This window comes from Ochotona princeps, chromosome 2 (assembly GCF_030435755.1).
Source record: "Ochotona princeps isolate mOchPri1 chromosome 2, mOchPri1.hap1, whole genome shotgun sequence".
NCBI lineage: Eukaryota > Metazoa > Chordata > Mammalia > Lagomorpha > Ochotonidae > Ochotona > Ochotona princeps.
Genome location: NC_080833.1, coordinates 162,736,295 through 162,750,715, shown reverse-complemented (window position 1 = coordinate 162,750,715; position 14,421 = coordinate 162,736,295). Strand labels below are relative to the sequence as shown.

The window sequence follows — 14,421 nt, the reverse complement described above, 5'->3', positions numbered from 1 at the left end:
CATTAACGAGGGGAATAGCATTATTTACATCAACATCATGTTATAGTAAGGACATTGGACACAGGATGACTGTGGCACATTTCCAAGGTGAAGCAACATACCTGCTTGTGTGCTTCGCAGAGGTGGCTAAGATGGAATTTAAAATAGGCAGTTCTACTCCAGCATCCATGCCAACTTTAGGGGGAGAAAAGATTTATTTACTTTCAAGACAGAGAGAGAGAGAGAGAGAGAGAGAGAGAGAGAGAGAGAGAGAGAGAGATCTTCATCCTGATAGACTCCTCAAACAGCTGCAGCAGCTGGGACTGGCCAGGCTGCTGCCAGGAGTCTGGAACTCCACTGGGTCTCCCACATGGGTGATGGAGCTCACTTGGGCCTTCTTTCTATTCATTCCAAGATACAGTATTCAGGTTTTGGATTATCAGAAATGGAGCAGCCAGTTATCAAATTAGTGACCAAGGGATGCTAATGTCAGAGGTGAAGGCTAAATGAGCTGCATCACAATGCCTGCCCCTCACCCATGTCCTAACTACCATGCTCTGAGGCCTTGGCTGTGATCAGGACAGGGTCTATGTGCCTCATCTGTGCCCTTCAAATCTGTAGTGAATTTCATAATTTCCATGCCTCTCAAGAGGAGACCATAGTCATGACCTATCTTACCCAGAACATGTGGGCATGTGCTTAACAAATGTTTCCAAACTCATTGATTCATTAGCCATGGCCTGAATACAGGTTTATTTGTGTCATTCTGTGCAGTTAATTGTCCACAATGCAATCCATGCAGTTCCAAGATTTGGCTTCTCAAATATATTTTCACACAGCCTAGAAATATGCCAAGAATTAACTCTAATTACATATTGTACTAGTTTTCACTACTAGGGATGACTGAAAGGCAAAATGTGTATTATTTAAAATTATTAAACTTGCTTGTAAATAAATGTTATTCTGCCCCCCCTTCTTGGTTAATTGCTCTTTCTCTGTGTGTGGAATCATAGGAATCTTGTCTTTTCTTGAGTTAATATGTATTTTTTAGCTCTCCATAAACCATCACTTACTGTGCAGCAGGAAAGGCTCAGATCCAAAGCTACTCTCTGTAGGATTATCTACCATGAGCAGAACAAATGTAAAAAACATCTAGGAGGGAGTCGTTCGTTTGATGCAAGGATTATTCATAGTACAGTGTTGGGGTAGTTTTTAGAGCCAATTCTTATTTCCTAAGGGTGGATCTAATTTGAATCCCATGAATAAAGTGTTTATAAATAGCAAGCATAAAAAATGAACATATCCATCTCAGCTTCTCTCTTCTGTTATTTTAATAGCTGCCCTCAAAACTATTAGCTTTGCCGAGCAGTTAACTGATTAGCGGATGAATTAAACCAGTGGTTCTATAAGTTCTTACGTGGTATTTTATAACAAATACTGATTAACTTTTTCATTATGATTAGATGAAATCCATAAATAATAACATTATGTGCACATTTAACACAAAACATAATACCTTAATAGCAGTTAATGAATAAAATTAATTTATAATGATAAAATAGAAATTTTAACATACAAACATTCTGTGACAATAAAATGAGTAATAAGGTTGGCAGGCACTTGCATCCAACCTAGGTACACTAATGTAGTATATAGCAACAGGTAACATAAATGTATTATGTTTGTAAGAGCAAGGCAGACTGATACAGTTCTGCTGTACTGGTAATCTAATATATATACTCTTCTGAACTTACATAGCAATTGTGTACATAGGAAATCAATCCTGCATTTAAACAGTACAAGCCATTTGTACTTAAATGAAGTTAGCGTCGAGACTCAATACATTATCAGGTGTTCTCTACACACGTGAAGACCATCATGACATATAAAGCTTGTACATGTAGGGATGTTTTTGGTTGTGCAGAATTCTTGAGCTCTGTACTAGGCTCGCCATCTTAGCTCTATCTTCTAAATGCCAATAATGCCCACCAATCTCTGTGTTGTGTAAGAGAAACCCTATACATTTTCCCAAATGCTCTCATTGGGCATTGCCCCTGCATTTAGATCCATTCAGTTAACTTTTACTATTAGAGTTAACCCCAAGTAGTCACTGTGATCTATTTTTCTGACATTTTACAGTATGTATAAAACAAAGGAATGACTATAACAAAACCATCAATAATTAAGTTTGTTATGAAACTGTGCCATCAGAAAAAGGACTAAGTATATCCAGCGTTCGCAATAGTTCAGGACCAATACAAGACCTGGACTTCACCATATCACACTCGAATGAGGAAACAACTTTGGCCATGCCCTCTATCTAGACTAATGAAGAAAGAGCTTTGTTAATTCTTACATATATGATAAAACATAGATGTTCAGTAAGAAGACATGTAACTGGGAATCATGTGAAAGCACAATTTCAATGATTTCTGTTTGAGTGGTGCCACTAAAATGTTAGACAATACCCATCAAAGACACGGGAAAAGGAATATGTTGGAGATTGTCTTTGAGCTGTGGCCCTTGGTCCACAAAGTTTACTTTATCTTTACAATAGTTCATTGTTGATTCTTTTGTTACAAATAAGAAAATGAAGCTCAACGAGCAATAATCCACTGAAAGTGAGATCATGGGCTCAACAGCAGAGCAACGTTTGAACAGCAAAGTTTCTGGTTGCAAAAGGCTTTGTCTTTTCTAAGAGATCACACTACTCTTCTTTGTTAAGTGGGACAAAGTTAGCTTACTGTAAATCTATGTCCAAAGGACCGTAAATTAGGGATCTGTGAGGTCCAACTTAATATAATTTCACCTTATGTGACCCTTACCTGTAATTCCAATCATTGTGTCTATTAAAGCCCACTTTTCTAGCGGTTCAGTGGTTTTCACTTTGATACAGTTCTTGGTCAGGTTCCAGGAGTCAATGTCAAGTCCGAGCTGACCTTTAGTGAGTCCTCTTCTCCTGCCATCGTGCCGGGCACAAACTAGATATTTAGCCAGTGTTTGTTGAGTGGACTTTAACGAATGATGTTTCTCCTTTTAGGCCTTGGCCTTACACAATATTTCAGCGAGGCTTTGACCTGGTTTTGGGAGAGCAGCCCTCTGATAAAATATTCAGGTAAGTGGTTGTCTAGGGACTCACTTATGAATGTGTGTAGGGCCAGCGTCCCACTTCACATGAACCTCCTTTTCCTAGTGCTAACATGTAAACTGGAGAGCAGTTTTAGTAGCTGAAACTACTAAAGTCACCTGGTAGCAGAAGTACTAACTCCTGAATCCTGTCCAGTGACAGCATGGAAGCCTTGGAAATTAGATTCTGTTGAAGTCTTGGTTCCCTCTTTGCCAGCTCTGTGAACATCAGTGGCATACCAAGCTGCAGAGTCTCTAGTTTCTTTGTTAATCAAAATCGCATTATATACCTGGATGGTTTGTTGTGAGGGACATATATTGTAATGCAGGCAAAATTTCTGGCAAGAAAACTGGCCCAGAGCAGGCAATGCCAGTTTGTGTCTCACTATTTTATATCTAATTTACTACCTCAAAGAGTCTTGAGTTTTGCAGAACAAGTATCTCTCATCCCTGTCTTCCCATTTTTCTAAAATTGACATTGCCTTCTTGTTTATATATGGCTTATGGTACATATGCAAACCTCCTGACCATATGCGATGCTTCCAGTTCCTGTGAAACTTATACATACATACCTGTGGACAGCATGTCTTAGAAAGTCCCTTGGGCCTGCACCATGACATAATGGGTAAAGCTGCCACTTATGTTGCCAATATCATGTGTAGGCACTGGTTCAAGTTCCAGCTGCTCCACTTCCAATTAAGTTCCCTGCCTATGTGCCTGGGAAAGCAGCAGAGAATGACCCAAGTGCTTGGTCTCCTGTATCCGTAGGAGAGACTCAAAAGTATCTCCTGGCTTCCTGAGTTCAGATTGGCCCAGCTCTGGCTATTAGAGCAATTTGGAGAGTGAATCAACAGATGGAAGATCTTTCTCTCTTCTCTCTCTCTCTAACTCTGACTTCCAAATGTATAAACCAATTAAATAAAAGTCCTTCAAACAAAAAAAGAATTTGGGTGCCACTCATAAACTAATGGATTTTCGTACATAAAGTTTAATTCATTCTAGTTGGAACATCCATTTATATCCAAACTAAGGTCTTACCATCCATTGATTTTGTCAGTGTGCTTGTCACTTAACATACACTTGATCAGTACTTACTAAGTGCCAGAGAGTGTGCTTGGCCTGGAAAGATGGCTGTGAAGACTTAGAGAGTGCTGCACAAGCTGCTGATGCCAGCGAGTGGATTCTGCTGTCCCAAGTCCTGGTTGGAGAAGCGAGCAGCAGGAGAGACGTGTATGCTGGCTTCCTTTTGCCGGCTTCCCACAGTTCGCTGAGGCTTACACACTACCAGCTTTCACACCTTTTGCTCAGACTTGCCAGTGCCATCCACTCCTGGCCTGGATGTTAATTGTTGCTTTTGCCATTTGACCATTGGAACTCACCCTTCTGCAAAACTGGACCACAGCAGAGTTCTCCTAAGACACGCTTCTACCTGGAGTGAGGGTTTCTAGAGCCATTTGCCCAGAAGGCCCTCACTGGCCCTTTGCCCTCTTCAGTGGCTCCTCGGCAGGCTGGGTCAACTTAGTGGCAGTGAGTGCAGGCTGCTTTTGAGAAATGCTGCTACTAGATGTATCAGCTATATCCCTGGGATTGTAACTTTGAAATTTATATTTTCCAACAATAATATGTCATTTGGCTAACATTTTCTCCCTTTTTGCCTACTGCTAGTCTTCTCCGGATTGCTGTGATTTGGGGAACTTGATAAAGTTTAATTAGCATGGATAAGTTGCTTATTCCTGAAAGTCACAAATCGGCATTTTAAAAAACAAGGATCTTGACAAAATTGCTATGAGGACAGGACCTCGCCCCAAACTGAGTTTCCATCCCCACAAATATTACTTTTTTTGCTCAAACTACCAACAGGATGTGATTTCCCCAAGCCTACATGGAGATCCATTATGTATTTTGATTTTTGAGATTAAATATCATGGAGGAAAACGGATTAATCAGTAAATGTTTATTTTTGGTCCTTAAATGACAATGAGTAGTCTTTCAAATTAAAGTAATAGGTCACAATCAACATAATTTAGGTACAAAAGACTTCCATAGAAACCAGTCTGAAATTAACTAAACCGCATACTACTAGCCGCTCTGGAAAGTTCTATGACCTAGGCAGGGGTACTATTGTCTATTTACTTGCTACTCAGTTTATTCAAGTGTTGCGGCCCACTTCACTTTTCCCTGAACTAGGGATAAAACCTAAAATTGGGAATTCTAAGCTTTCTGTCAGTGAATACCATCGTGTAACTCTTTAAAGAATTAGCTCTTGCTCTGTGAACTTTCTGTTATTAATCCAATCTATCTTTTAACTGACTGATCAACTGGCTTCAGCGACTTGAGTGCAAACTACATTTGTTTAGACCCTTTTCTATTCTCCTAATATAAATAACATCATTTTCATGATAAAGACCAAGTCTCATCTAAACGCTGAATCTGCTTAATACTAGCTGTCAAGGGACTGTTTCAAGCGCTGTGAATCAAACAAATATGACCAAGATAGTCCCAGGCTTCAAGAATTGATAGTCTCATCCAGAAAGTGGTCAGCATTCCCGGCCTTCCTGGGAATGCTCGATGCACTTTTCTATCAGAGAACCCCATCTGAGACCTCCCAGGACGGGGTTAGTCAGGCCTGAAAGCGCAATGGTGCGTCTCACCTGTAGCTAGGTGGGCACTTGAGCAATCCAGTACATCAGTTTAGGAAGACTTCTTCCCTCCAGATGTCTATGATATGGCACCAGTAATATTTATTTGTCCATTATTTCTTCCATGCTTAGTTTTAATTTGCCCACTTGCTTTCCTAATGGTTTTCTTCGGGGTAGGGGCAGCAGCCTATGGAGCATTGCATATTTAACGTCCAGCATTAAACAGAGTAGGCCTTTAGTAGACATCTACTGAAACTCATTTCAGGTTTTTCCTGAGGATTTGAATTCGGACTAGGGAGAGAATTGAGTGCTTCCCCAACCTTAATCTGCAACTCCAGGAAGCTTGGGAAGGGTCCATGCTGTACTCATAGGCTCTGTGAGGATGCTGACCTGCTCACCAAGAGTCTGCCTGTGAAGCACAGGCCAGCCGTTGTTTCCGGTTTGTTACTTCCTGTTGTGGTTAGGAAGAGGATCCCTTCATTCTGCTAAACTCCAAGGTGACAGGGATTGGTGATGACCGGGTTTCTTTCTCAGAGAACTTCCTCCCGAGTGTTCACCTGCATCCCTGGGAACAAGGATTCCTCTTGAAACTGTGTGCTCTGGGAAAGGGGGAAGATGCCAGGTCAAGAGCCATTTGTCAGTTTCCCAGTCTATTCTACAGCAAGCTGGGGTGAGAGCCCAGGTTTCCTCTGCCCAGCACTCAATGGTGAGCATTTGCTTCAGAAAAGACATTTCAGGCTCCAGTTAAGTAGCAACAGGCAGTGTCCAGCAGAGCCATCAATGGCACTGGTCATCACCAGCTGGTGTGAGACAAGGCCCAACTTTGAAAAACAAACCAGATGCTCCCGCAACTTCTCTTGGGTGGCTTTTCCAAGTCTCTGCTGCCAAATCTGCAGGAGTGAGGGACAGATGAGATTTCAGGACACAGCTTTTCTCTGACAGTTTGTTCTATATTTGGTTTTTGGAGTTACTCAGTAGATTTTGCAGATGAAAGAAAATTTTAGAATTTCATAGGCATGAGCCAGCACGGCCGGGAAGCTGCTGTGCGCCACAGAGGATCGGACCACCTCCTCTTTCCCATGTATCCGGGGTGACCTTGGAGAAGTTACCATCCTTTTAAAAATATTAACTCATGAATTGGCAAAATGAAGCCAAATTACCCTCCTGAGAGGGCCATCCTGCTGAGTATCTGACCCTTGAGAATTTACAGTCAAGGTCACACTCACCCCACTCTTGACTTTGCTGCCAGACATTGAAAGAACTCCATTGCTGTTCTTGTGACTTTCTGCATGGCCTCCCAGAAGCTGCTCTGCACTGGAGAAGGGCCTCACAGTATCAGACTCAGACCACTTGAATCATGAAATCCATTCAAACCTACACCCTGCCTCCCACTCAGTGGAATCTTCACTACTCGTCTGTCAGTGTGAACATTGACATTGTAATCCAGAAGGCTGCACAAGCTAAGGAGCCTAGCAAAGTCTTCTCAATGGCCAGCCTACAAGCATTTATTGAGTAATCTCTTGGGGCCAGAAATTGTATTGAGCAGAGGAGATACTAAGATGACAAAGTGCTGTTTGCTGTCATCCAGGAGAGAGCGTTCTTGGTAGTTATGTGCACATGAGGAAACAGGTGCTGTTCAGTGTCTCAGCGACAGCCACACACTGTGTGTAAGGTGCACAGAGGAGAGCCATCTGCTCAGCTTCAGCACTGATGCTGAAGGTCCTATGGGTTTTCTCCAAGTATGGCTTGAAAGTATCCTTGGAACGATGGCTCTCAGGAACAGGTGGGGCTTTAACTGAATATTAAAATGGATGAAATTAAGGGCAGAAAAAAAAGGACAAAGAAAATTCAGAAAGATGGGATAGTAAGAGAAAAGACAATTAGGTGAGATCATTACATGAATTTAGGGTAATTTTTAGATGATTTCAGATTTCTACTCCTCATAGGAGTAGAATGTACGAAGTTGGATATGGAGGATCAGAAGCTGAAGACCTAGACGAAGTGATGCCTTTGAGGTTTGAGTTTTGCTCTGGAAGTATGGGGTTCTGCTAAAAAGTTTAAATTTGGAAGATATGTAATTTGATTTTCCCCTAGGAATTAACTGTGGTAGGGAGGAAAAAGGAAATGAGCACGGACTTCTCTCTCCCCCCAAATTATGAGAATCCTATTAGAACTCTCCAAAAGGCCATAGCAGTCAAGACTGGCCCCAAACCAAGAACCAGGAAGTCCATCCAGTTCTTCCACAAGAGTGACACGGGCACCTAAGCACTTGGGCTATTTTCTACTGTTTTTCTAGGCAACTTAGCAGGGAGCTGTAACCATAACCCAAACTGGAACTGTAATGTGATATGCCAGCATCACAGGCAGAGTTCTAACCTGCTGTTCAACGCAGGGGAATTCTTTTGTCCCCGAGTAATGATTTACTTCATGCACTGCAGGCTCCTCTCTGCAGACCTGGCTCCACTTATTGCCTCACATCCCTGAAAATTTGAGTCTCCCCTCAAGCAAAAAGCATCTCTAAGGTGCTTAATACAAAGTTCAGTCCAGTGAATCAAAGAAGGGCATAAAGAGTCAGATTGCCAATGGGAAAGAGGGCCAGCAAATTCTGCTCACACCCCCACTTGACCAAACTCAGTTTGTCTGTTTCCTAGGGATTCCATGCACTTAAAGCTAGCACCTGCCTTTCCTCTTTCACTTTCTCTCATACCAAAGTGATCTCTCTCTCTCTTTCTCTCTCTCTCTCTCTCTCTCTCTCTCTCTCTCTCTCTCTCATCGTGTAGATTGAAATCTTGTAACTGGGCTGCCCTGTAACTCAGACGCCACACTCTGTGGGTCTCCTGTGGCCAGCGTTCTGGAGGGGTCATCATTTTGGTTTCCTAGTGTCCCAATCAAGGGGGACTTGTGGGTTATGAGAGAGGAGGGAGCTGGGTTCTGAGATGACACTTTGTGACCAGAATGCTGATGAAGCTACTGCCAAATTTGCTTGATTGTATGCATCCTTGCATTTTTCCTCCCTCCATATTAAGTTGGGAGGGGATTTCAAGCTGCAACATCTCACCCACACTGGCTTTTATCCTTAGACTGTTTTTGAGTATGAACACAGAGCATTTGAATGCCTTTGAAATGAAATGAATGAATAAATAAACAAGTAATGTCTGTTGGTTTCCTTAAACTCTCTCTTGAAATGCTGATTGATTCATTTATGGTTTTTTTAGCCCTTGTAAGAACAATAGGCACACACACTCCACACACCACACACCACACACCACACACCACACACACACACACACCACCCTCCCTGCATCTCAAGGGTTAGCACCTTCAGTTAGGCGTGTGGGTAGCTGTGCAGAGAATAAACACGAACCTATTCATTTGTTCAATCCTTCCCTTCTCCTCTGTGGAGGCTGCTGGTTTCAGTCATTGCTCTTTCAGAAGAGTCAAGCTTTCTCACTTTCCTTTCCTTCTAAGGGCTCTTCCAGACACCAGAGACACTATGGCTGCCACTGTGGGTGTGCAGCCTGCAGGACGCGGACAGTGGGAGGCTGGCATTTCTCTTCAATTAAAATGATTCCAATTATATCTGACTTAAGACAGGGGAAACCCAGCTTCCAGTCTGAAGAAAGCTGAAACTTGCTTTTTATGACTTGATAAAACCACTTTTAATACCTGGCGTGTGGGTGCCATAATCAGTCCGGCAGCTGTCTGGTCATGTGAACAGCAGCGGGCCTGTTGCCGCCCTCGGACTCATTTGTCTCATCCACAAAATGGCAATTAGCAGGAGGAGAATGGTGAGCAATGGGAGACCCCCAGCCATGGGGAGAAGCAAAGGCATGGTAGATCCTCTAGTTGGGGACTCCAGACCACCTGCTGTTGGCTCTCCTTGCAGATTCACCTACACGCTCGGGGAGGGTATGTGGCTGCCCCTCAGCAAGAGCTTTGTCATCCCTCCAGCTGAACTGGCCATCAATCCATCGGCAAAGTGTAAGACAGACATGACTGTGATGGAAGATGCCGTGGAGGTCAGGTGAGTCTGGCTTCTGGGAGGTCAGGGTGGGGAGGCTTGCACTGAAACTCTAGATGCTGGGACAGAGGTCATACCCAGCTGACTAGGGAAACTGGAAGGCTGCCTTCCAACTCTTCAGAACTGGTGCCAGGATCTGCTCTTTATCTGGGTCAATATTGCATACCCCAAGGCCTGTTCTCTGGAATAAGACATAAAATGAGAGTTGGTGAGCACTTCCCACATACACTAAGGACTGATAGGCAATAAAATATTAATTCCCTTGTTCCAGTTTAGTCCTCCCTTTTTGACCAGATGTTACAGCCTTGGCTCACGTCCCAGATGTGGAGGCTGCCCATAACTTGCAAGTTGAAGGTGGTGAGTTTAGTTGTTCTTCAGCTTTTAGATGTGAGAGCAAACCACGCTGTAGCTGACCAATGGGGGCAAGGGACATGTTGCCACTTGTTGTTCTGACCTTGCCCCGGCTCCTTCCTACCTCTCATGGTTTCTCTCCACAGAGAAGAGCTGATGACGTCATCCTCCTTTGACAGCCTGGAAGTTCTTCTAGATTCCTTTGGGCCAGTGCGTGATTGCAGCAAAGATAATGGGGGCTGCAGTAAGAATTTCCGCTGCATTTCAGATCGGAAGTTGGACTCTACTGGCTGCGTGGTAAGTCAGCCATGTCGGGCCAGTGGTTCTTATTGACGATGGTGGAGAAAGAAGATACAATGTGAAACATAATGCAGATGAGAAGATGCTCGGATCCTCACCATTTTCTCTTGATAGGACTGAGAAGTTAGTCACCAGCCAGGTAATCACAAAGTACTATGGATCACCTATCATGTGTACTACAAATCACTAAGGGAAAGTTCAAGAATTATAGAACATAAACATATCTCAAATTTTGCAGGATGGGGAGGACTCTTTAAGAACAAACTAATTGCTTAGTAATTAGTGTGACATAGGCTTTAAATGCAATAGGAAATATTAGGGAAAGCTCACTTAAAGCTAGTGATGGAAAAAGGAAGGTATTTGCAGAATGGCAGAGAAATGATGTAAGTAGAAATGTGTCTGCTTTGAGACCACAGCAGTTGCTCTTGCTTCCTTAAGGGTGGGTTTGATTGAATGCTGATGGTGTGGATTTTGATGCACATGCATGGTGCTATTAACTCACAAGACTGCCTGGGTTCATGTGGACTGACACGAAGAGTGGATGATTACGAAGAAGATTGCCTTGAACCACAAGGTAAATGGAGGCAGGGCTGAGGAAGCCCTCTGCTGCGGCTGTTCTCTGGTGGCATTCCCATACCCATCACAATTACAAAATATTTCAGATCTCCGCAGAGCAGAGAGGGAAGGGGCTGGAGCAGGGGCTCAGGGAAGCCACTGGAAGGGAGCCCAGGGGAAGGGCAAGTCATCGGCTGAGAACGCAGTGGTGCAGTATGGGGGATGGGCCACAGATGTTCAGCTCTGGGCCATGGTGCCAGACCTGCTTCCACCTGTGCTGTCTGTGCCATGCGCAAGCCCAGCGCACGTGCTGAGCTGACTACACTGTTTGTGTTCCCTAAGTTCCCTTCCCTGAGCTCCTGCTCAGCCTGAGGAGCTGTTTGCCATCAGATGGATTGCACCTGGGTCCCGGTGTGAAGTTCTTTCAGCCCCAGGGCCTTTGCAGACTTTTATTGATCAGGCTGTCATTGACAGGAGTCTGATTTACCTGAGAAGTGAGAGAAAATGAAGATGAGGAACTGAAGGGGCAGATAGAAGGAGAACCTGGCAGGTGCATCATAAAAATGGGAGAGGAGAAACAAGGGGATTACCAGGACAACAGCCAGAACAGTACCCTTTAGGAAATGTCTTCCAATGAGCACCAGGAGTAAGTTGATGTTCCACACTGATCCTCCCTTTGCTGGATCCGCTGTCACACTGGTCTTAAGCAATGAGCTCCTCGAATGGGTCCCCCAGGAGCGCCAAGCTATTTTTCTTGTAAACTATTCAGTCTGCATGCCTTCATCTAGATTTCAGCGTTTCATTCTTCATTGCTCTCTAGGGTCTTTCTATTTCTAAAGCCTTCACTGTGTGAATTTGCACACTTCTCCCTCCTGAACTACCCTCCGTAGCCCTCTCCATCCTGAGTCTAGCCACGCATCATAGATGCACAGGATAGAAATTCCACCTCTTGCCCTCTTCTCTGCCCTTTCCCAAGCCCCTCCAGTTCTGCCTGTCAGACACTGCCATTCGGTGATCCTAGCCCCTTTAGCTTGGCATCTAGCTGTGCTGATGGATTTTGTTGTTTTAAACACTGTGATCTGTGAGACAGAGCTAAAAGAATAGTTCCAATGAATATGCATTTGCAATAAGGCTGCTGTGTTTTAGAATTGAAGCTACTGCAAAAAGTCACCCAATTATACCAGTATTTTGGTATTAGCATAAAGCTTTGAAGTCACTGGCGCACATGGCTTCTGGAGGAAGAAGGGGGCAGGTTGATGGACAGACATGTTCAATTTGCTATTTCTCTTCACTATGAAGAATCCGGTCGGGACCCGGTCCTGGGGGTCAGGAGGACTGATGGGTTGGAAGTTGGTGCCTCAAGTCATAAGATTCATGACTCTGCTGAGAAGATCAGAGACTTGACTGGCAGCCTGACCTGGGCATTAGTGCCACTGCACATAGCTGGGAAGTTAGAGCTCTCCCTTGTCTTTTGGAGATGGATAGAGGCATCGGTGTGAGAAATGGTCCATTTCTCTCCTCTGCAAACAAACCCTTACATTCCATCTTCCGGATGTTGAACCGGAAGGCTGCCCATACTGTCATGAAAGAGATGGAAGTGAAGAACTCAGAACACCTGAGATAATGGGGACCTCGGGAAGGGACACACTGCGAGAGAAACAGTGTGCACCCACGCATGTTCCTGACCTGCTGTTAGATTCGTGTTCTGTCCACACTAGCTGCTCCACCTCTCTTCTTTCTAGGAAGTCAAGGCACGTTTCTCAGTTATGCATGGACCCCCTCAGGGTTAATTGCTATCCAGTTAATTGCCTTGTTGTTTATACAGTCTCTGAGGACAGGAAACAAACATCCGTGAAAGGCACAGATCTATACAAAACACAACCATGCTGCTCCCAGCCAGAACACCCTGCAGCAGGGGACCAGCAGTGTCCCCAGAGCAGGAGGGGCCAGCCACTTAGCAGCAATGACCCAACCCCACTCATCATCCTTATTGTGGGAGTTAGGGGCAGTAACAATTCTCTGTTCTATATAGGGCCTGCGGGCTTCCTCTATCGTATTATGCTATTGCTACTGAGATAAATCAGCACCAAATCAGCAGCCTCGCCCTCCCCAATGTGATCTGAAAGTTCACACATGATGCAGATCTTCAAAGAGTATGTATGTTTTTACCAGCTTTTGCACCTATGAACTTATTTTTTATTCTGTTTCCCCAAGAACTTTTTGCAGTGACCTGATATTTCACAAACTTGTGAATGAGGATGCAGCCTAAGGCACCCTGGGCTGAAAGCAAAGTGAATGAATGGCTGTGTTCCTTTCCAGAAACTCTTTGGGAGTTCCTTCCCTTGTCTTTTCAGACTTCTAGAGCCCATTCCTCTTTCACGGCTCAAGATCTCACTTCTCCTTGTCTTTGATTCTTCCTCTGTAGCCCCTAACCCCTCTCACCAGCTCTGCTTCCTTCTGCTTTAAAGGATTCCTAAGATTACACTGGGGCCTGCCTGGATAATCCAGGATAATCCCTGGATTCAATCACACCTTCAGAGTCTCTTTTGCAAGGTAAGGGAGTGTGTTCAGGGGACCATGGGATCAGGTCACAGACATCTTCGGGGTTACCATTCCTGAGGGTGTCAGCAGAGGCTGGCGTAGAAGCACCTGTCACAGGATTCAGCCCTGCTCTTCACTCAGACCTTGCATTTTCATTCCTTTTGGGGGTGCTTACTAAAGCTTGATATCAATTCTGTTCGAATTTGTAAAAATGATTTTTAGTACTATGTTTTTATGAAAGAAAAGCAAAGCCAGCGTTTAATGCTCGTTCGCTCATCATCTTGCCTTTCAGGATCTGAGTGTACCTAGAGCAGGCTGGTCTCACAGCAGTGGGGGCTGGCAGCTAGCAACGCGGTCCCCTGGGTGAGCACACGGCCTCCCAGGCCAGAGCATTCTGCTTTAATGAGCTCTGAATTATCCTCTGAGCCTCCAAGTGCTTCCCAGGATGCTTTCCTACGCCACGGGTCATTGCACCTCTGTCACAGCACACAGATGTGTGGTGACCATTATGGATGACCATCGCCTGTGCTCTCTGTAGGACAGTGAGCAACAGAGTGCCTGGGGGGGGGGGGGGGCGTCTAGAGAAAAGAGGGCAGGAAGCTATCAGAGCCTGAAGTTCTGATTCAGTGTTGCCCAATGTTTCCCCTTGGAGAAGTGCTGCTTGGCTCTGGCCTCCCTGTCAGAGCCCTTCAGAAAGTTATAGAAATCATAATTTGTGAAAGCAGTAAGATTGCTGTCTGGTAAAGACAAACCTGCTGTGGATGGAAATGAGGTTGCACACCTGTGCATCAGCCAGGCAAGGTGAGGCAGTTTCAGCTGCAGGCGCACATCCCTCTTGTCCCAGGGGCCCTGAAGATGTTCAGACACCCATCAGTCAGAGTCAACTCCCAACAGAGCATCCACTTGGCA

At 44.5% G+C, this 14,421-nt stretch overlaps 1 protein-coding gene across 1 annotated transcript in view; it reads left to right on the top strand.

Moving 5' to 3' along the window:
- ASTN1 (astrotactin 1) overlaps window positions 1–14,421 on the top strand; it is a 303,431-nt gene that overhangs the window by 196,657 nt on the left and 92,353 nt on the right. Inside the window, exons 9-11 of the mRNA XM_004596275.2 lie at window positions 3,020–3,094; window positions 9,631–9,768; window positions 10,263–10,413. Of these exons, the coding sequence (XP_004596332.2) occupies window positions 3,020–3,094; window positions 9,631–9,768; window positions 10,263–10,413 (364 nt within the window). The remainder of the gene's footprint in view (window positions 1–3,019; window positions 3,095–9,630; window positions 9,769–10,262; window positions 10,414–14,421) is intronic.